Raw genomic sequence first — 22,937 nt, forward strand, 5'->3', positions numbered from 1 at the left:
ATGTGATTAATTTAATGGCATTATCTGTTGTTTTGATATTTAAAATACGATTCATTTCACATTCATTTTTCATTCAGAATTGCGAATACAAAAATTCCAGATCACTGTAGTTTTCCCCCGGCTGGGGAGAGATGAGAGATTAGTCATTGATAAGAGGAAATAAATGCGAGTATTTTACATAAATCATTTCAATTAAACTACATGACGTACTCGTCGCTGCGGTTCAGCTTGTTGTTCTGACACACGTTTGACTTGAATGAATGTTTTTTTTTTTTTTGTTTTCTGGTCGGTGGTCGCTGCTTGTTTTGGTTGCTGACCCAAATTCGTGGACTTGACTCTTGTTTTCTACTTTTTGTGTGGTGTCGTTTTGTTTGTTGTCGGCATGATTTACATTTCATTTTTGTTAGAGTTTTTTTAACGCGCTCTCGAGTACCAGCTTAATGTCAACTAATGACTTGGCACAAAGACAATCAACAGCAAATGCGTAAACAATAAGCTTTATTAATCACTTTATACTCTCTTTTACTCACACTCCCTTTTTTTCTGTTCTCTTCTCTCCATTGCAGGTATGTAAATCAGTTGGCAGATTGGCCGTAAAATTTGCAGCGACAATTGAGACATCAAAACTTGCAGTGCAGCCCATAAAAGTATGCAATGATAAATTGGCTGGCAAACAAATTGCAGCTGGTTGCAACTGCAGAGTTGCAGTGATTTAACTGCTTCAATTTGCATAAATAAATAATTTAACAGAAGCAGCAGCCACACATAGAGAAGACAATAAAGCCAGCAAATTGAGTCGCAAAAAGGTAGCAAATGCAAACTGAACAATTGTTGGAGGCGTGGCAAAAAACGTCGACTCTGACGCTCTGCATCTAATTTATGCGCAGCCCAAGAAAACAAGGCTGCAACAGGAGCAGCATGTTTGTTGCCTTGAAGTCAGTCAGAGAAGAGAGTGAGACAGATGAGTGCCTCAACTCGAGTGGCAAATGGAGACGCAACCTTTTTTTTTTCTTCTTGTTGTGGTAAAGTCAGACAGCAGCTTGCTGTTTCCTTGCTTTTGCTTCCCCCCAATCTGGCGCCTCATTATTGAAGTCCGTGTCATCAGCCACGTAGCTGAGCTGAGCTGCTTCTTTCTACTTTCTTTTGTCATATCCTTGTGCAAAAATTCCAACGCTTGCCGCTTTTGCATTGTTTGCATACTTGACTCCATTGCCCTCAAGTGCCAACTCCTGTGGCTTCCTGCTGCAGAGGAGCTGAATCCCCTAAACCCCTCTTCCTCTCTCTCTCTATCTCTGACAACGCAGAGAGACGACTTTAAGCATTATGAACTTTCAATTAAACCTTCATGCTGAGACAGTTGACATGCTTCGCTTCGTAAATAAACAATGCACTTTGCACACACACAAAACTGTCCAATCGAAAACCGAAACCGAAACCGATATAATAAATGTTCTGCCATTTGCAATTGGACGTCTGTATTATTCTTTTACTTATTCGACTGTCACATGACAATTGACAATGACAAAATTCTCTACGATATGCAAAATGTCATGAGGTTGCAATTGTTATAAATTTATAGCAAATTCTTCTTCTCTATGTGCGCAAAATGTCAGCAGTAAATTTATGTAAGCAAGCAAAAAAAGAAAATCAATTTAAAGTCAATTTGCTGGCGCTAATAAATTGCATTAAAAATGCCGAAAAATAAATTCCCAATTTTAATATGGCAAATTGCCAAAGCCACCCCCAAAAAAATTGGCCTTCTCCCGCCTCCTTTCTGTTCGTACTCTTGACACTCCATCAATCTCCCTCACTTCAGTCCCGCTCTCTATCTCCCTCTCCTTCTCAAGCTCTCTCTCTCTCTCTCTCTGGCTTTAAGTTATTAGATTGCTTTATGATGCTGAAATCACTTTGGCCTTTAGTCATATCACAATTTTATTTAGTGCCCTGAAGAATTCCCCCCCGCAACAAAAAAAATTTGATGTGATACGTCTTCTATAAAAACGAGATTCTATAGTTTGGCATAGACCAGAGCAATATGCTGCTGTGGCTGTGGGCGCATACCGGACATGCTCTTTAATTAGACTTAACCGCCACACACACAGCACAGCACATCACAGCACTTTCCACCTCTTTTCTCCTCACTCCCTCCTTGCCACAAACAACGACTCGTAAATGCGGAAAAACCTGCTGCGAGAGTTCTAAGAACCCGACACGTTTAATAGGCCCAACGCAAAACAATGTTGACTTGTTTTTTAATAGCCACTTGCTGCTAACGAGTAGATGATGTCTGCGTAATAACTGAAATACCCCCAAAAAGCAAAAAAAGCAAAAAAAAGATGACAGCCATGAAATTCAATTTCATTTCATTTTGCTTTTTGTTATTGTTGAAAGAGAGAGATAGAGAGCAAAAAAACCTTCTCGGAAGCAACGTTTTTTTTTTTTGTATTTTTAATGATAACCCCGAGTTTAAAGTGCAATGAACAGAGGCCGAAAGCAAAGCCAACAACACAAAAATATGCCGCAAGGCAACTGTGAAAGGGTTCTGGCCAAAAACTCTGTTTGACCACTTTCCTTTGCTTAGCCCTTTTAACTAAATGTTAATGGCAGCGTTTAGTGAGAGAACACTTTCATTTGCATTACGCATGACGACAAGTAAACTCGTTTCAGGAAGTCAAATAAAAGTGAAACTGGCAACAAAATATTTCTGTGTGTGTGTGTTTGGTTTGAGTTACTTTTTCTTTGGCCCCAGCCAAATCTCACGTTCAATCTGTTAATGATGGCCCATCATTTTAATTATTTCGTTGCACGTGTAACAATTTCCAAAGCTAACAAACAACAAATAGATTGAGAAGAACATCGTGGCAATTTTATGCGGGACCGGGATAAAAATTAAAAAAAAAGTGAACTGTAAACTGGGTGATTAATATGCAGCAGCAGCATATTAGAAGCTGGGACGTTAAAGCACCTGTGATCTGTCGATCTATCGAAGATCTCTTGGAGATCTTTTGGCCAAGGATGAGGATGAGGATGAGGTTGATGCGATAGCCACAGGCGCCGTTTAGTCCGTCGATCTTTTGAATTATTTCTCAAGTGGAGAGTCTTCGACTTCGGTCTTGATCTTCGCCTTGGTCTTCGCCTTGGTCTTAGTCTCTTCCTTTTCGGCATTTACTCTCGTATTTGTGTGGAAATGAGCAGCTAACGGTATATGAATCATGACTTTGGCAGGCAGCATGATTTAAAACACTCACTCATATGCAGCCAACAGCAAAAGATTCAACTCCAGCAACTTGCAACTTGCAGCGGCAGCAACGTTCCTCAGTTCCTTAGCTGTTTATGCATATTTTAGCACATTTCGCAAACGTCCGAAGAGGGCACAGAGCGAGAGAGAAAGAGCTAGAGAGAGAGAGAAGTCTGGTCTGGACAACACACACACACAACATACACAGGTTGGGCTTGATCGGCGACGCGACTTTGTAGCGCGTAGGAAAACGTGCGATTTCAAGTTGACAGGCACAGCTTTGAACCCTGCCCAAGTCTCCGCTATGCAGTCACAACTTATCTCCCTCTCTTTTCCTCTTCTTATACCTCTCTCTGTCTAGCTCACTCGCTTGCCTCAAATCAGCTGAAAAAGGCAACGTTTTTCATTTTGTACATTTTAATGCAATATTTAATTTATTTGTTTTGGTCGAGGCCGCTGTCGAGGCGACTCTTTGCAACAACTTGCAACAACTTGTGGCCTGTGTGTGTGTGTGTGTGTTGCCTGCCTGAGTGCTCCACGAGAGGAGTTTCTCTGTATCAAGGCAAAACGCATATTCCTACCATTGATTGGCATTTCCTGGTTGAAGCATTAGACTGGCCAAGTCAAGTGAATTCCTCGAAGCGTCTTCTCTTCTACTCTATCTCTATCCTCAGTCTTCACCTTCGTCTTCCTCTTCGTCTTTGTCTGGGTGCCAGGAAGACACTCTCTCAGTATGTGTGTGTAGGGACCAGCTTGTTGTTTATTCACTGAGCTTCAATTGGTGCTTTCGAGCTGCGTTCGCACAATAAGGCATTAACATCTTTATCTTGGCTCAAAGGCTCTAAGCTTTAGCTGGCCAATCAATGAGTCAGTTTAGTTCTCATGATCGCGTCTTGCTGACTTGCAGATTGGACCTTTGAAAAACGCCAATTCCAATACCAATTCCACAAGTCGCAACTTCAATTCCAATTCCAATCCATGACATCACATGGCTTTAAATAAACGCAATTGCGAATCAACTTATATCCGGGCATTTCCCCATTTGTGTCCAAACTGAATTGAGCATCATCTCAATCCCCATCATCGAACAACAAAGTTTTGGCACACACTTCACTTATTTACTGCAAATTACACAGTCATGAGTAATCATATTAATGAGCAGCAAACTCAATTCTCTTCGCTCTCTGCTCTCTGTACTCTCTGCTCAGAAACGCGCCAAAAACGCGCGCAATGATCCACTTTTCAAAAATTGAACTCACAAATCACGTAGCCAAAAAACAAAAACAAGCAAACGTTTACTAACTGTTTTCTGTTTCGGCTACTGGGCAACAACTATTGTAATTGGGCATTGAGAGATGCCTGAGAAGGGGGAGGAGGGGAGGAAGGAGGATACCTCAACTGTCTGGCATAATTAGAACCAGTTTGCGCATCGTGGCCAAAATCAATAAAGTCGACAATTCAACTGCCCGCTTTGACTATGAATTTCGATGTTTGTTGCTGAAATTTCGCGAAATAGACTTTTGAATGTTGTATAACATTGACAAGCGACACGTGTGGGTGTCGATCCAAAAAAAAAGAGTCAAAGATTTAGGTTTTTTTTTGTTGTTGAGGTTTCATATGTACAAACACGTATCGGACACTCGCTCACAATGTGTCATAATGTTTTATAGCTTTTAATTAGAGAACAAAAAAAGCGTTGGGTCATTAGTCAAATCACAGAGAGAAAAAAAGAATTAACTTAAATTAAGCGAGTGCAGCTGCAGCTGCAGCAGTGAAATTAGAACGCTTCTCGCTTCTTGCTTCTTCGCCTGGCAACAAACTTGACCCCAAGAAAAAGAGAAATTTGTGGCAACAAAAAACTGACTGAAAAAAGCGAAAAAAACAACGCGCTGTAGAATTTATGCTGACATCAAATCAGCACACGATCTGTGTGCTGACTGACCCAACACCACAAACTAAAGTTGCTGCTGTTGCACATACATATATGGTGTGGCAGTTGTTGCATGCTGCAGGCAAGCAGCAGCAGCAGCACGGTAGCTGGCATCAAGATTTGTCACAAATCAAAGCAGAGCCAACAAGCCAGCTAGCAACTAATCCAGTTCAGCTGTTGGCCAAAGCCAAGAGCCACACAAAATGGCAAATTGCCTACAAGCTGCAGCAGCAACTGTTGCTGTTGTTGTTGCTGTGGTTGCTGCTGTTGTTGTTGTTGTTGTTGCTGGCGTTGGCGGCACTGGGCACGCTGCTCGTGCAACAGCAACAGCTTCCGCATTGTCGCTGACAAGTGACTCAGCGAGCTGCTGGCGACTCCAACTCCAACTCTCTGTATAGGAAACTCTTGCCGAGGAAGAGACTCGACTCAAACTCGACTCGTCTTCTCGGACTTGTGAGGCATAGTTTACATTTGGCGCGATTGTTTGCCTTTTGCTTGTTTGCTTTTCGATACTTACTATCCCATAGGATAGAAGGGTATTATAACTTTGTGCCTTCATACTTTTGTATGAGCAAAAACGTCCAGTTACTACGGGACTTAGTTGCTTTGACTGACAATCTGGTATATTTTGCAATCTATAGTATATTTGGAATGGGGTACTATATCACTCCATGGTATATTTTGAATGTAGTACTATATAAATATACCAAATATAGCCTTTGGTATATCTTTAGTATATTGGTATATTTGTTTCAATTTTTCCACGCCCACTTCCACTTCCGCTTAGTTACTTTGGTTGACAATTTGGTATATTTTGCACTCTATGGTATATTTTCAGTGTATAGCATCTGGTATATTTTTAGTATTTTTAGTGGTATTTGTTTAAAATTGTTGTCCGCCCCGCTTAGTTGCTTTGGTTGAAAATTTGGTATATTTTGCACTCTACGGTATATTTTGAATGCAGTACTATATCATTTCATTATATATTTAGAATATAGTACTATATAAATATACCGAATTTAGCCATTTTATATACATTTTTGTATTTTTTGTGGTATATTTATTTGGTATATTTTAAAATTAATACCACAAAGTTTTGCTTCACAGCGGGTATCTCACAGTCGAGCACACTTCCTTAGCTTCCTTGTTTTTGTTGTTTTTTTGATTTGTTGCCACGGCCCGACTTGCCACTAGACACCGTTATGTTTGTCGATCGTGCGGCCAAAGCTTTATTAATTTTGCTGCACAGCGAGTCGCCAACTTCTTCAGCTGCAAGGTCGATCATTTCGTAAGGCCAAAGTCGAGTCGAGTCGAGTTGAGTCGAGTGGAGTGGAGTCGAGTCGAGAGTTCAAGCTGGTTCATTGGTGCAATATTTGTAGCTCGATTATATGCAAATTTGTCAGAAGGGTCGCTGGAAAGTGGCAAGCCACAAATTGGCCAAAAGTATGCGTTAGGTGTTAGGGCAGATTAATGATGCAGCCAAGACAAAAAAATGCAATTTGCAATTGCTGCCGCAGCAACCGTTAAATGGCCAACGCGAACACAGAACACAAAACCAAATTAACGCCAAGCAACAACTGAGGTAACAGCAGCAATCAATGTGTAATGCGATAAGCTAGCCAAAGCAATTGGCAACAGCAACGACAGAGAGAGAGAAAGGGGGAAATGTGGATGCCAATGTTGATTGCCTGGCCCGACTGAGAGAGGTCAGCAACCAGGAGCCAGCAACCAGCTGCAAGCGAAGATGGGGATCGGTATCGATTGGAATTGCAGCCGCATATTGTGTGCTAAATGTCAATTTGATACCACAGCAGAATCCAATTAAAGCCGCATCGCAGTTGCAGTTGCAAATTGCCAGCTGCATCGATCGCTGCTCGCTGCTGGGTCGCTTGTTAGATGCGTGCGCCAAAGTATATTTGTGGGTCATGGTACAAATCTCAAGATGCAACTGACAGCAGTCGACAGCAGCAGACAACAGCAGACAACAGTGCAACAGACAATCGACAAGAGACAGCTCTCAGCCTTAGTCTCAGTCTCAGTCTCAACCTTAGCCTCAGTCTCTTCCTCAGTGCTCTTTCTAACAAGAGACACCTTTTGATACAATATGCTAACGAAGTTTTCTTCTCCACTGTCAAAATGTTTGCCGCATGTGGAAATTTTCCCACCCTCCATTGAGGCACTGTAAAATGTAAATTTCAGCCTTTTGCTATACATTTATATTAGTGTGTTGTGGAGGCTTTCCTTCTCTCCCCTCTTCCCAGGAATGGAGCCAATGCTTAAACCTTAAACAGTTGCCTGTCCAGTGCTTACCCTTTTGCTTTGTGAGCTGAGTCTTCAGTCTTCCTCTTCGACTCTTTAGGCCCACCATGTGCGGCGGCTGTGTAAACATTTGCATTTCTAGTTCGTCGTCTCTCATCTCTGCTACACGCATGAGCCAACGACGCAAGTCGCCTGCAAGTCTCTCCTGCTCTCCTGGCTTGCCTGCATAACGCATCTCAACAGCAACGGCAAAGGCAACAGCAACGGCTTGCCATTGTTGGTCAAGAGGCTGCTGCAGCTGATGATGATACATTGCCATTCGGCCCTCGGCTTGTCTCGAGTAGTCTTCTATTTTTTTGTTTTGTGTTTTTTGTTGCTTTTGCAAATTTCCCATGACCGATATTTCTTTTTAGCGTTATGTGTTAGTGTGTCTGCCACTCGACCCCTCTCTCTCTCTCGCTCTCTCTGCGTCTCGTCACTGTCTCTTTCTTTGTGGCTGCTTTTGGGCAATTGCTTTTGGCATTGGGTAAAAGTTGTGTGTGTAGAGTGCAACTGACTTTTTGGCGGCATCTACGCTTCATTCACAAAACGTATTTCTGTGTCACACACACTCGGTTGGCCAGCTGGCTGACCACCCCTTTATTTGGTCTTAACCCAAATACTCAATGCTGCCGTAAAATTGTTTACCATTTAGCAGCAGCAACCACAGCAACAGCAACAGCGACAGCAACATCTGCTGCAGATGCTACAATAATTGCTGCAACAAGTTGCCAGCACATGTTGCTAGCCATCGTGTTCGTGTGTGTTGCTAATAGCTTTAGAACAAGTGCCATTTTGGCCAGCAACTAATGGCCAGTTTGTGTCGCTTCCGTTGTCAGTTTGCCCAGTTGCCAGTTACAGCAAGAACAACAGCAACCACTTCGAAGCAACAGCAGCAGCATCATTATTATCATCATTTGAACGGCGGCCCCGTGTGAGATTATCATTATTGTTATTGTCGCTCGTCATGTCAACTCGTCATCAAAATGCCGCAAACTAAAGCTGAGCCGCAGATCAACTGAAGAGAGCGAAACGTTGGCAGCCACAACGGAGCAATCTTTCAACTTGGTTTCGTGTGTTGCATACACCTTGATGTTTGCTTCTGCCACAGCACGCAGCAATGCAATTTGTGGCTCCAGGGGCTGCAACTTGCAGCAAGCAACGAGCAACTTGCAACTTGCAACTCGCCTGTGTGCCGTTTCCCTGCATTTTAATGAGCACATTTCGCGCATTTATGATGAGACAACATCGCGCTCTCTGTGGACTCGCAAAAGTTGCTGTTGCTGTTGCTGTTGCTTCAGTTGTTTGCTTGTTTCGTTAGCGAGCAAATGCAACTCGGATTTCAAATGAAGAGCAAATGAGCAAATGGGCAAGAGAGGTCAATGTGACGACTCCCTATCAAATGACCAGCTTAAGATAAATCATGCATCATGCACTTATCGATAAATTGTGTCGTCAAATTCGCACAATTGTCCCACTGTTTTGCTGTCGTATTATTTTCATACGTTTTTATTGGTTTTCTTTGCTTTTTGGCTAATGTATGAAATTGTATAACTTACGCATGCACGCCCCTTCCCCCCTACAACCACGCCCCCTCCTCCCACTCATATTTCTTGTGTCGCCTCCCCTCGGCAAAAGGCACGTCTTGGTTTTGGCAGCAACCCCAAAGCAAAGTGCAAATGCGACGGCACTCACGTGTTGCATCTCCTGGGAGTTGATTAAAGGCGCATAAAAGCAAATAAAAAAAGCGAAACAAACTTTGGCTAATAAACGAAAATATGAAACGTACTAGAGTCGAATCTTTTATGGCATTATGTCAACTGATATGGGCTGTGATATCCGTTGCCGCTGCCCCAGCTAATTATAACCGTTACTTCTCGCCTTGAGGGCAACATTCATGGGGGGAGGGAGAAAAGGAGAATCCCCCCAAACAACAAAAGTAAACTGAAGTTGGCTCTAACTTGATTCGTATTTCGTATTTTTGGGCGTGTAGCTGACATTTTCAATCAGAGAACTACAAGTTTAATATACAGCCGCAACATGACGACTTTCATCTCTATATATAGGTATATATAGTAGTACTATATATAGCTTTTGCTGACCTCTTACAGAGAACAAAGTTTTGCTGTCATCCGGCAACAATTGAGCCTGCGAGCGATGTCAGGGAAAATTGCACATCTGTCAAATCAGCAAACAAGTGATTTCCGCAAACAATTCAAGAAAAACATCCAGTCACAGGACACACAGCGAGGGGATGCTCTCCCCTCCCACACACTCCCTTGACCGTTGGTGGTGGTTGCTTGGTGGCATCTCTCACTGTCAACACACAACACACAAACGGTGCACAACAAAAATCTCAAACCCTCCCAAAAATGTTTGCTTGCTGTTTGTGCACGTAAATTGCTTTTGTCGAGCAGTTGAGGCTATTGAAATATTTGTAAAAAAAAAACAAGTAAGAAAAGAAATGGAATGGAAAGGAAAGCAAAGGACATGTGCCCTGTCATGCTTTTTTAATGAAGTGCCGTCGTTTAAGGAACATATTGTGGCTCGATTTGATTGCTGTTGTTATTCTGTTGTGTGTGAAAGGGTTAAACGTCGGCGTTCAGGGTGTCAAAGATCTAATGGATCAATCGACAGTCGACAGCCTCATAATAATAATGAATAGAAAAGCACATACTAAAGTACATATTTCCCCCCCTCTCTCTTTGCAGTTACACACACAAGCAAAGCCATGACAAGAAAACGTTCGAGTCCGCTGGGACTCGAGGAGCTGGTGTGTTGGTCTGGTTTGGCCATGCTGCTGATGATGCTGCCAGCGTTAACGCAAGCCGGTAAGTGGTTTATTATGTCAACATAAATTACAGTTAGGCCCAGGCTCTAAGTATCTAAGTATCCTCTAAGTATCTAAGTGCTTAAAGCCAGACCGCAACCCTCCGCAACCAGGGATTGGATTGCTCACATATGCGATGTCATTCGGTCTTTCTCTTTGTGTTCTCTATTATCTGTTGGCCATAAATTTGCACATTTGAGCCGAGCCTTCGGACGCGTCCCACTTGTCGATATATTTTGGCAGGCTGAAGGCTAATTAAAACAGTCACCGCTGCTGATGCTGCTGTGACAAATTGCCATCAGCTGGCAACAGCTGGCATTGCACTTGTCCGGGGTCAGGGGTCATCCTCTGAGTTTGCACAAAAACGAATTCAATTAGGCACAAATGAATGTTTGGGGTGTCCGAAAAATTCAATTGAGTCATGCGTTGCCATTTAAATTGAAACTGAAATTGAATGCAATGACCATTTCATTTGCAACGCGAGGGTGCAAGCTGAGCTGTAGATACAGATACAGATACAGAGATACATTTGCAGTTCCAATTACGATTAAGCAAATGCCTTTTTCCCTTCGCATTCGCTATAAATAAAGATCGAGTGCTAATGGCCTCACTCAAATGGGTGGGCCAAATACATTTTTCAGATGCATCTGCTCAAAAATGAGGTGTTAACTTTCACATTCCCTCCTTCCTCCCCCGCCTCCGCTTCCACCTCCAAAAACAGTTTTGAAGGTGCAGCAATAAAAGGCACAAGTCTAACGGGGCAGCAGTGCATACAATTTAACGAGTTGGTTAAACAAAAGTTTATGGCAAATAAACCCGAAAAGAAATACAGGAAATAAGCAGCATTTCTCATGAATGCAGAATATCGGTCAGACAACTCCCATGTGTAGTTACTAGCTGACTGACTGACTGACTGACTGACTGACTGCGGTACTAGCCACAAGTCAATCACATGCAAACACGAGAAAACCCAAAAAACGACAACCCAAAATCCACAGTCGCAAACCATGTCGAAGTCGTCTTCGACGTTCAAGTCAAAGTCAGGCCGTAACCGAATAGACGAAAGAGACCTAAAAGTGGGATGGCATTCTTTAATGGGCATTCAATAAACAAGCTGCGACTGACTGATTTGGCCTAGTCAAAACGATAGCCAAACGATAGGCGACAATAGTCAAAGTCAGTCTCTCTGTCAGTCAGTCAGTCAGTTAGTCTTGTTGTTGACCCACATTTAGCACCGATGCAGCCAGCCTTCGATTCTTGGAATTTTCATTAACACATGCACGCTGCATATGGAAATTCAAGCCGAAAAAAAAAAATCCCAAAAAAAGAACGAAGTGAAAAACATTTTGTAATGATTCGTTTCTTATTTTTTTTTTGTGAATGGCAGAAAGAGATCGTTGAGCTTTGAAGCGTGAGCTGCTGGGAACTTCATATATAACATAGTCGTAGCTAAATCAATGGGCGCTTTTCCAGCACCCTTTGCCGCCTACCTAAGAATGTGGTGTACACACACAAACACACACACACACACACTTCGAAGTACAGACTCCCAACTGTTACACTGCTCGTAACAAGCAAACAAAACGCGGCTCACTTGAGTTTGATGAACTTCACAGAGCGAAAGAGAGAGAGAGAGAGCGAAAGAGAGCTCAGGTTACTGGCAAGAATCTGTCTGGTAATTGAATTGTTCCATCCATAATAATAGATACCTAACACGTATGTACATCTTGTTGGCTGGCAGTGACTCAACACACTTGACTAAGTGTATCTCGACGATACATTTGTATCTCAACACTCGCTTGCGGCTTTCAACATAATAATAAATCAATATCAAAAGCTAGCGCGATATGTATTCCATTCCGTAGCCATGATTAATATGCCTCGATCCAAAACATGTTCAAATACTTCACAACAAGTGCCATTTTGCGTCATCACTAAAAGTCCGAGTCCTCCAATCGACTCGAACATCGAACATCAATTGGCAATTGGCAATGCTGTGCAAATATTAAGTTGCTTATTTATTATTTATTATATTCCGTGGCTACCCATTACAGTTAAGGCCTAAGCGCAGTTGGCCAGCGGCCAGCGCAAAATGTCTTATGCAATTTTTCAAGCTGCCCAAGTTCAAGTTTTAATTCAAGCTCAAGGTCGAGTTCAGTTCAGTTGAGTTTAGCTGGCAGCCAAGTTAATGGACCAACAACAGCGCAAAAGCTACAAACTTGTAGTTGAAGCTGGAGTTGAAGTTGCGAGTTTGCGAGTTGCCAGAGTTGAAATCGCCGTCATCGTTGGCTGTCAGCACACAGTTGCTTCGGTAGCCGCAACACATTATCATTATTTTATAAGCCACAAAATACAGAGAAAAAAAACTGAAGAGAAGAAGACGGCAACTTTCGAGAAGACTCTCGTCGCGCCTCGTTGCTGACTTTTGACTGAAATTTTCGGTTTCGTGGGGCGTTTTCATCAATCAATTTCGAACATGAGTTGAGAGTTCCCCTTAATATTTTTCTCAGGTGTCTTTCAGTCTTTCGCTCCTTTCTCACCTGATACTTAGCTGCTGCCAGTTGATTGGAGGCTGGCCAATTGACACCAATGAAAGTACTTGGGTTTATACGATCTACTCGCTACGATACTGATAGATCACAGTCACTGAACTTGAGTATTTTTTTTTTACTACTATATGCTGATGCGCTGTGTCTAATTGAAGAGGCTAGCAATCTTCCTCTTCCTTGGTTTTTGCCTCTTACCTGATTATTGCCCAGCTGCCTTTTCAAGTTGAAAGCTCATCAAATTAATGCCATACACTGTGTGGCACAGGTATCATATATACTATAATATACTTATAGTATTTTTTGATGACGCTTTCCTGATTGCTTAATTTATAACCAATTACAAAGGCATTAGAACACGCTGAGGCGCAGAGTCTTCACATTTTTTTTTTTATTATTATTTTATTTTTTTTTGCTAATTGCGCATATATAAATCGGCTGTTTATGGGCAGAGACTAAGTTAAGCCACAAAGCTTGAGAGTTGCGGAAGTTAAATGGCATTTGGGTTTTATTGCCACTTGACGCGCTTAATTAACTTGTATTAGCTTGGCTCAGAACTGTTGTGTACCTTTTTTTTCACCACAAAACTATTGGCGCAACTTTATGAAGAGGCTTCAGTCGGATACTGAGACTGAGACTGTGAGGCATACATCATTATGCTCAAGTATTAATTGCATGACTGAACGCTGATGATATCAGAGAGAAGGGAAGAAGAGACCAGTCTGAAAGCAAAAGGAAAAAAAGCAGCCTCAGTTGAGCTCAGCAGCAATCAAGATTTGATTTTGGCCACGCGCATATAATTAACATTTTGGCCAGGTTCAATGTCAAGTGCTTATCAGCTTGTTGATAGCACAATGCCAACGGTATTCGACACTCGATGTGGCTGTGGCTGTGACCAAGACTGAGACTGAGTATAAGACTGTGGCAAGTAGGCGTTCGAGGCGTGGCAGCGTGGCAGCTTCATGTGTGCATCATTGCGGCAATCTTAAGTATTTCGTATGCAAACACGCTGTCGCTGTCGTCGCTGACACTGTCTCCAACAAGCAATGTGTGTGCGCATACTTATGGCTGTGGCTGTGTATACCAAAATACCAATAGTTGCGGCTTATTTGCCTGGCACAAACACCGTCGGTCCAAAGTCGCTGACCATTGACCATTGATAGAAAGAAGTTTCTATATATTTTGTTGTGGCTGCGTAGCTCAAGAATTTCGTAAGCCACTTGAGGCAGCAACAAGAGATCACGAACTTGCGGGTTAAAGCGCGGCCCACACGAGCCCCACGCTGAGCTGAGCGTGAGATTCGAACAGGATGAAGAGTCATGCAGATTTTGTTTTTTGTTGAAAAACGATGCCAACTTTCGACGGTGACACAATTAGAAGAGAGTCAATGTCTGTTGGCCATAAATAAGCATCGGCTTATTACTACTATAAGTATACATATGTTTGTTATGTTGCTTGCGGCCCACCAACGACGCCCCAAGACGTACATCGATTTGTCAAGAACGGCAAACAAAACGGCACACAAAGAGCAAACATAAGCGGAGTCTAGCTTCAAAGTTGTATCAAAAACTGTGATGATAAATTGGCCCTGACTTTGCAGCCATAAAAAACACATTTATATTACTCGCTCAGCTCAGCTGAGAAGAGGCACTTAATTTTTTTTGATTTAACCCACGCGAGAGCCACTCGCAGCACACTCGATGAAGAGGCCATTGACCAGATTTAGCCATTAAGCAGCCAAGTCAAGCCAAGGGATCGAGCCAGAAAAGGGCTCGACTTGACTTCAACTCTCGACTGCACTTGATTTCAATTAAATGTTACCCACAGCAGCTATGTTATTCTGGTTGCTGATCGTATCGTGTGAACTAAGAGTTGAAGTCTTCTTAGAGAACTGACGGAAGCGTTTCGATTATTATCAGCGTTAAAATTTTCAACTTCCTGCGACAAGGTCGGGGTTTAATTTCATTAAAGTAAATAATCAGTGAGTGCGAGTGGCGTTTGCGGTTAACTCTCTGGCAGCAATTTGAATTGTGTGTAACGGTAACATTTGGTAAGCCAGCCTTCCATTTGGCAATTGCAACAAAACTCCATTCTTGGCTGCAACCACAGAAATTACACAATTTGGCCATTAACGCCTTTGCATCTCTCTCTCTCTCTCCTCCCCTTTTACGTTGTATTGCCTTGACAATGAAATGGCTTTAGCCTGTTCTATTCCCAATGTGATTGCCGTAATTCTCAGCTGCTGCAACTTCCAAGTAATGCCAACTTTTTATGGAGCCACAGACACAGCAGCCAAATGTGAAATGTACAATGCACAAGACACAACACAACACAACACACAGAAAATGCAAATGAAATTCTGTTTAGTAGAGCAAAACGCCGGCGGGCTTTAAAAGTGAAGTAACAACAATTCTCATTCTCATTCTCAGTTTACAGATTTTCCAGATTTCCCATTGCGATTAGGTCGAAGGGAATGATATACACAGTCTAATGTAAAAGAGAGTACTCTACTATATAGTTACGACTCTTTTGATGGCATAACCATAGCTCATATTTTTATATAGTACGTGTATGTGCTGCTTTTGTTTCTTCATTGTTTTTCTGTGTTATCGTTGTTATTGTTTGATGTCATTGAACTTGAACCTGTCTTCGGCCAGCCCCGTGAGACGTCACTTTGAGTTTGTTTCTATTTATATACAGATATCAAACGCTGTGTTTTTTTCGTTTTATTTTTTTGGCATATTATGCAGCTCTGTTGGCGTGAATATGCTAATTTTGCTATTTGTACAACAAGTTGTCGTTGTCGTCGCTCTAAAAACGTGTTCAAAATGCTAATTAATAGCCCCGCGCAAAGCGTTCAGCAAACATTTGTTGACTTGATTCACTACTACGACTATGTAAATATATAAGTATATATATTTATGGCAATTAGTCGAGATCTGACCTAATTTGGAACAGGCTGCCGTTTTGCCATATTTATTTCGGTGTTGTTTTTTTGCCAGCTTCTGTCTTAATTAGTGTTTATGATGGGGTGTCCAAAAAAAAACCCTTTCTGACCGGTAGCTGACACTAGAATAGAATTTAGCGCTTCGCTGAAGACTACATTTTGACACTATTTAAGACGGAAAGTCTTTCCAGCGAAAAGAATGGTAATTAGCCATGTCTTCTGAACAGCAGAACACTTTGCTGCTGTCGCTGCTCATTTTTACACAGATCTTTATCGCATGGTGCAATGACTTCCCACAGCATTTCAATTGTGTGTAACTCGAGACTAGCCAAAGAGCAACCAACGTCTAAGACCAAAGCTTGGCTTCAATGCTTGGGGGTTCAATCAACCCGACTCTTCTACTTCTACTGGCTGCCAGCCTGGCACCTTTACGCATGGCAAACCCTATGAAGTCGCCAGTCTCCACAGTCTCCCAGTCTCAAGTCTCCAACTGTGGGTCATGTTAAGTCACTTAGCAACGGCCACTAACTAGATGGAGAGATACAGATACAGAGAGGGAAAGGGATAGCGCGAGAGTGAAGAGAAGAAATGAACTAATACCTTGTATAATTATCGCTTTGCTGATCTTTTGTTCTGTGTGTCTTGCTTTTGCGCTTTGTGCGTTTTGGCCACATTGAATTTTATGCTTGAGCCAAGCTTATTCTATGACCAATTCTGCACTTGGCTAACACGCAATTGCCACCGCTTCCACCACCACTATCTAAGCTGGCTAATCATTAGCTAAATGCCATGCCTGTCGTGGGAGTAGATACAAATCGCCAGCTGCTGTCGAAGCGGGGAGGGCGGGCGACACATGACTGTGCACAGGCCTGTGTCTGTGTCTATGTGTCTGTATCTGTGTCTTCTGTGGCACCGTACTTAATTGAATCGGCCACAAGCCAAAGTCGCCCCAAACGTGAGAATTTCCCGTGGACATTATCATCAATCTTCCGCTGCTTGCCATGTCAACAGATCGCAGCTGGAGTTGGACTTCGAGTTGGAGTTCGAGTTCGAGTTGAATCTGCTATTGGGGGGACACGCGCTTGAGTGCACCAAATGCACCCGAGTCGTGATTGTGTCTCAAACTGTTAGCCAAATTCAAACTTAAACTCAAATTAATAAACAGTTACGCATGCGCCGCGCCACTTGCAACTTTGTGGCAGGCAATTGCAGAGGAAGCTGCACACTGAAAGACGGGGCTTCGTTTGCTCGCTGCTTGATTATATAGCTTGTCTGTTATTTTGGCAAGCACTCGAGTTGAGTCGAGTTGAGTCGAGTGGAGTCGTCTTTTGCAATTGCAGTAATCAATGCGCTGTTATCAATAACAGCTAGCGGTGTAATAATTGAATGCAGACCGAGGCGATGCCAACACGGGAGGCGTTGATCGGGAAACGACAATTTGTTTGTCTGCTGTTTGTTGCGTCCGTTACGGACGCCATAAGAATTTGTCTAAAATTGCACAAACAAAATTATGATATATCAGCAACAGCAGCAACAGCAGCAACAGCAGCAGCAACAGCAGCAGAAGAAGTCGAGTAGAAGAGTGGATCTGTGATTAGCCATGGCCAGCAGGAATACAAGTACAAGATTACAAATACAATACTGACAGGCAGCCAAGGCAGATTGATGGCCCCGATGGGGGCTCATTAAAGCCACGCAGAGCAATCAAAACAAATCAAGCCCAAGACAGGACACATAAAAAATCAGCAAGCAGCAGGAGAAGGAGGAGCAGCCAACGACTTTGCCTAGCATCCCGAAAACAAAAAAAAAAAGAAGCGAACTGTGGGAAACTATGCGCAGGTCTCGCACTCCGCCTTTAACTGCTTAATTACAGCGCCTCAAGGTTAAGGCTGCTTGCTGGAGACCAGCTGCATCAGCATCTCCTACTGCTGGCTCCATCCTAGAGCTGCAGAGCAGACTCATTATTATCTATTAAGCAGTCAGATTTGCAGTCGATGCAGCCAGCAATGGCAAAAAGCAAAAGTTGCCCCAACCTGACAACCTGACTGAGTGACTCTCTAATGACATTGCCTAGTTGCCAAGGAGGGGGAGGAGTAGGGATCGCTGCGAGGATCACTAAATACGAGTATATGCATATGAGTTGCCAAGCTGCTGCCTGATGCCTGCTGCTAGAGCACAGCAATTACAATGCCCACATATAGACAGGGCCCCAAAGGATTGGTATTTGGTTGCAGCAGCAGCAGCAACAGCAGCAGCATCTACAGCCGCATGTCTTGGTAATTGTTTCATATGCATAGCACCACAAACAACAATCAGAGAAGAGGCAGAAGGCAGTCAGCAGCAATTTCACGGCATCCTCGTCATGACCAACGGGCATAATTTACTTAGAACGAATCATGTCTAGGCTGCCGTGGTAATAAAACACAGCGTCACGCCACAGAGTTAGAGCTAGGTCTCTAAAGAGCCTTGCGCAACTGCATCCAATTTGGTCTAGCAAGGAGCAACGTCTACATTGCTACCTTGTCGCCGACATAATCATGTTAAATTACTCGCAAATTCATTTGCTGTGCGCGGCGGCTGCTTCTCCTGCTGGGCGCATTGTTAGGGCGCCTCTTGCTCTGCTCCCCAGTTGCCAGTTGCCAGTTGCCAGTTGGCTGCTTTCAACGCTGATGCATGGACATGATATGGCGGCACACACAGAGCCAATGCTAACTCAGCCATTGCCATAGGCCATGGCCAAAGACTTGGGACTTGGACTTGGGCATGGGCATGGGTTGTTAGCTTGTCGCTCACTCCATATTGATCGACCCGGCATTATGGAAATTATGTGATCAAGGCCATAGAAAATGGAAATTGTTTTGCAGCCGTAGCAGCAGCAACAGCAGCAGCCGAAGCAACAACAAGCTGCATTTGCATTTGCTCTTTGTTGGCAGTTGCATAATTGAGGCACCGACAGTTGCAATTGTAGATCGATTTATTGCAGAGGGCTGCACACGTTGGCATTGTTCCTGACTTTGGCTCTAATTACGTGCACATCTCACAAATGTTAAGCCCAACTCTATTGTCACCCAAAGAAAGCCATTGAAAGTTGCATTGCGTTCCCCGGGTTCTTTGGCGACCTTATCAGCTGCCCATATATCTTCTCTCTCTCAGCAACAGCAATGTGGGGCGTGCTGGCTGTGGGTGTGCAACACAATGTTGCAGCTGCCGATGTTGCTGATGTTGCTGCTGGTCACATGAAGTAGCGGTAAAGTAGTCGCTGCCGCGTTTGGCAAACGCACATCGACAAAAATGGCGCATGGGGGACCAACAAGCAAGCAAACCAAGCAAACCAACAAACCATTTGGAAGCCAACGAAGATTTGTGTTTATTTTGTAATCTTTGAAATATTTGTGGCATGGCAAATATTTCACTGCCTGCGTTTCCGCATCTTCACACACAGAGTAAGACAGAGAGAGAGCGAAGCATTGGAAAAGCAACGATTGCTATCAACCAAATATTTAGCGAAACTTCTACTTTTCACATGCCAAACGTTGTCCGTCCGTCCATCTGTCTGTCTGTCCGCAGTGGCCACTGTGGTTTGTCTGTTGTCCCGTCGCCTGACCAAATCCACCTACAGCACTAAATAATAAAGCGTAACCAGCAAAAGGCGTGCCCATGTGCCGCAGCCTGGTCAGAACTGGCGACAGAGTCAAAGTCGCAGTCGAAGTCGAAGTCGAAGTCAGAGTCAGTCTCAGTCTCAGTCTCAGACGGCACCTAGGCCTAAGACTAGGCCTACTTATGTAAGTAAAGCCTGCTAGTGGCTTGTATTTTATGGTTTGTGTACACATTTTTGCACACATGCGCGACCGGGTCATTCAACTTGCAGCAAGAGCAGGCAACCAGCCATGGCCATGGCCATACAACGCTCGGGATGCGACGCGAGCGCGCGCGCGCTTTCCTAGAATAAACAAAATGCACGACTCTCGCGACAGCAGCAGCAACAGCAACAGCAACAACAGCAGCAACAACAACAAGAAGCACAGCAACCGACGCCGCCAACAACTTTGGCTTGGCCCGAAGCTATTGCCCATGTGAATGTAGCTGTAAGCTGCAGCCAAATCAACACCACAGCAACAACTAACTGACTAGCTGAGTAACTGACTAGCTGACTAGCTGACTGACTGACTGCCTGACTAACTGACTGACTGACTTCTGTTTGTTGGACCGACACGACCATGTTTGATGTGTACCATCAGCAGCAGCAACAGCAACGAAGCAGCCAAACAACGACTCATGCGTCTTGGCCATCATCATCATGATCGTTGTTGTTGTTGTCGTTGTTGCTGGTTGCTGCCTGTTGTCGTGTTGATGCTGCTCGAGCTCGTATGGGGCATGTTTTAGTTGTTGCACTTGCAGCGGAAAATTGTTGCATAAGTTTGCATTACAAGGCGGCAACTGGGGATTGGGGATTGCGGATTGGGGACTGCTCTAGGAACTACGGACGAGAGCTGCCTGCGAACCGGCTGCATGATTGACTCCCATTGCCAACCAGCCAGCCAGCTAGCGAGTCCAGCCAATCCCTCTTTCTCTCTCTCTCTCTCTCTCTTGTCTCTATTGCTCTATGGCTGGCAATCCTTAACAGTTAATGTGTGAATTTTTATGCGTTGCCAGGTTCGGTCGTGGCTGTTGTTGTTCTTACCGCATAAAATGTAATTTACATCCGTTAGTTTGAATAAGTGAGACGTACAGCAGCCAAGTGGCATGCCCCCTGCTGCTTGCCACTGCGATTTGTTTTGTTGGTCAAGCTAATATCTTGCTTTCTTGCCGTTACCATTTGTGTTGCCAGAGCATTTGAGACCTCCCAAAACTATGCGGAAATTATACATACGACTACATTTGAAACATATGTGCAGAATTGTCAACCCTTCAACTAGACGCAATTAATCAACAGTTGCAAACAACAAACCCATTCATAATAAAGTGCAATTTGTCAAATCATTTTACCTGCATGTTGCTGCTGTTGCAGCGGCATGTTGCTGGCGTGCTCGTAGACGCCACCGCAGCAACAAGTGACCGTCGCCGTCGACGTTTGCCGTTGCCGTTTGCCGTTGCCGTCTCCATCGTCGGCTAACTGTCAGCTTAAACAATTTGTTTGAGCCATTTGTTAGCGACTGTTGGTCGGGGTTGAGCTGCCTGCTTCATTCTTCGGTGTGGGACACACACAGGCAGCCATCCTCAGGGCAAACGGGCCATGCCTAGCACCAGCTACGTGCCATTATAACTTGGCTTATTCTACTGCCAGCTGCTCTTCTGGCTGTTGCACTTGCTGAATTTTGATTATGTGGTAATAACACGTTGCACGCACACAAAGCCGAGCAATGATGCAGTTGCAATTTGCTGTTGCTGTTGCCGTTGCTGTTGCTGTTGCTGTTGCCTCCTGTTGCATGCTGGCCAACGGCTCTTTGGGCCCTGTTATCAAACGCTGGCCTATCACGAGAACGAGCGACCTACGCAAGTTTGAAGCCACGTCTAATTTCAATTGCATGCAACTACAATTAGAGTCTGGCATTGCACTGTAATCGCAATAGATAAATTAATTTATTATACTCGCAGTCATGACTAACGGATATTGCCGCCATAAAATGCTGCCGTAATAAAGCAAAATAATCTATCTAAAAAGAATCCTATAACTAACTTGAACTCCTTTCTCTCTATCTCTTACAGCTCCATTGCAGGAATACACAGAAGTCCAACAATATCCGGGTAAGTGCCTATAACCAGTAGCGACAAATGGCCTGAAGGCAATGTGTTTATAAAAACATTAATAATATATCAGATTAACACTAATTGAGGCGCTATAAGCTGCTAATCAGTTTAATATGATCCCGCCAATCGCTTGACCCAAAGCTGTCATTAAACGTCGACAACGGGGCGTATGCGCATTATTAGGCTGTTAGCCGAGGTGTGAAAAGACAAATGAAACGAAAACAAAAATAAAACCCAAAAAACAAAAACGAAACGAAACATAAAGAAATAAACGCTGCTTTACGAGTTTTATGCTCGAAACGTGAGCCAAAAGCGACAGCGACAAACAAAGACAAAGATTTCAATCACAAAAATTGTCTAGCCACTGAGTCGAGCACCACGAGATGGAGATGTAGATGTAGATGAAGCGGAGGAAGCGGGGGGAGCAAAGCTGCCGTTGCAAGTCAAGCTTAACGTGTTAATAATGTGATGGGAAATTTATTGCGGGTGGACGTCACTAACTTAGGTAGTCCAGTAACGAGTACACTCGTATATGTTAAACAACTTGACTTGTGGGTTTAATGACTTGAATGAGCAATAAAAGTTATCTATTGCCTGTCGTAGACGTAGTCGTTGTAGTATTATGACAACTGATGGCGCTTGGCTTAATTTATGGCTCGAACGACACAGTAGCACACATGAGTCGGAGTCAAAGTCGGAGTCAGAGTCAGAGTTTTGGAGCTTGGCTTGAATGCATAACTGATGCGAGGGAATGTCTGCGAGTGTTCATTGTTCTTGGGCAATTGTTTTCCCAGGAGCTGCTCCAGTTAGTTTGCAACAGTTGCTAATAAGAATCGCAACTTTCTTTTCTCAACTTGTGTTGTTGTCGGATTTTATTTGCAGAAGGCTGCTATTACAACTATGCCCATTACAATGAGGGTGACCGCATCATGACCAATGAGCCATGCCTCAACTGCACCTGCCACAACCGCATGCTCATGTGCTATCTGCGTGTCTGCCCCTTCACCAAGCCCATTGGTCACGATTGCATTGTGGAGAAGCGCGAGGATCAGTGCTGTCCCATCATTACCTGCCCAGAGGGTAAGTCCAGCTTTTTCAACTTGAGAGTATCAATACCTTACGTGCTGCTATTTTAGTGCCTGTGGATGTGCCCTATCACACCCCCGAGCCCGGCACTGAGCTGAGCATACCCGAGAAGTTTGGCTGCAGCATTGAGGAGAAATTCTACCCGGAAGGCGCCCAGGTGCCATCGAACCCCAACAAACCCTGCGAACTCTGCTACTGCATCAACAACCAGACCAAGTGCGTCATGCAGGAGTGCACACTCCACGTCGATGGCTGCACACCCATCTACAACAAGGGCTCCTGCTGTCCCGTCCGCTACAGTTGCGGTAAGTTTC

At 43.8% G+C, this 22,937-nt stretch overlaps 1 protein-coding gene across 1 annotated transcript in view; it reads left to right on the forward strand.

Moving 5' to 3' along the window:
• The window catches only part of LOC133839465 (mucin-17), a 38,586-nt gene that overhangs the window by 5,510 nt on the left and 10,139 nt on the right, over positions 1–22,937 (forward strand). Inside the window, exons 2-5 of the mRNA XM_062271048.1 lie at positions 10,178–10,297; positions 21,496–21,534; positions 22,420–22,617; positions 22,674–22,928. Of these exons, the coding sequence (XP_062127032.1) occupies positions 10,198–10,297; positions 21,496–21,534; positions 22,420–22,617; positions 22,674–22,928 (592 nt within the window). The 5' untranslated portion in view covers positions 10,178–10,197. The remainder of the gene's footprint in view (positions 1–10,177; positions 10,298–21,495; positions 21,535–22,419; positions 22,618–22,673; positions 22,929–22,937) is intronic.

Source organism: Drosophila sulfurigaster, chromosome 2R (assembly GCF_023558435.1).
Source record: "Drosophila sulfurigaster albostrigata strain 15112-1811.04 chromosome 2R, ASM2355843v2, whole genome shotgun sequence".
Classification (NCBI taxonomy): domain Eukaryota; kingdom Metazoa; phylum Arthropoda; class Insecta; order Diptera; family Drosophilidae; genus Drosophila; species Drosophila sulfurigaster.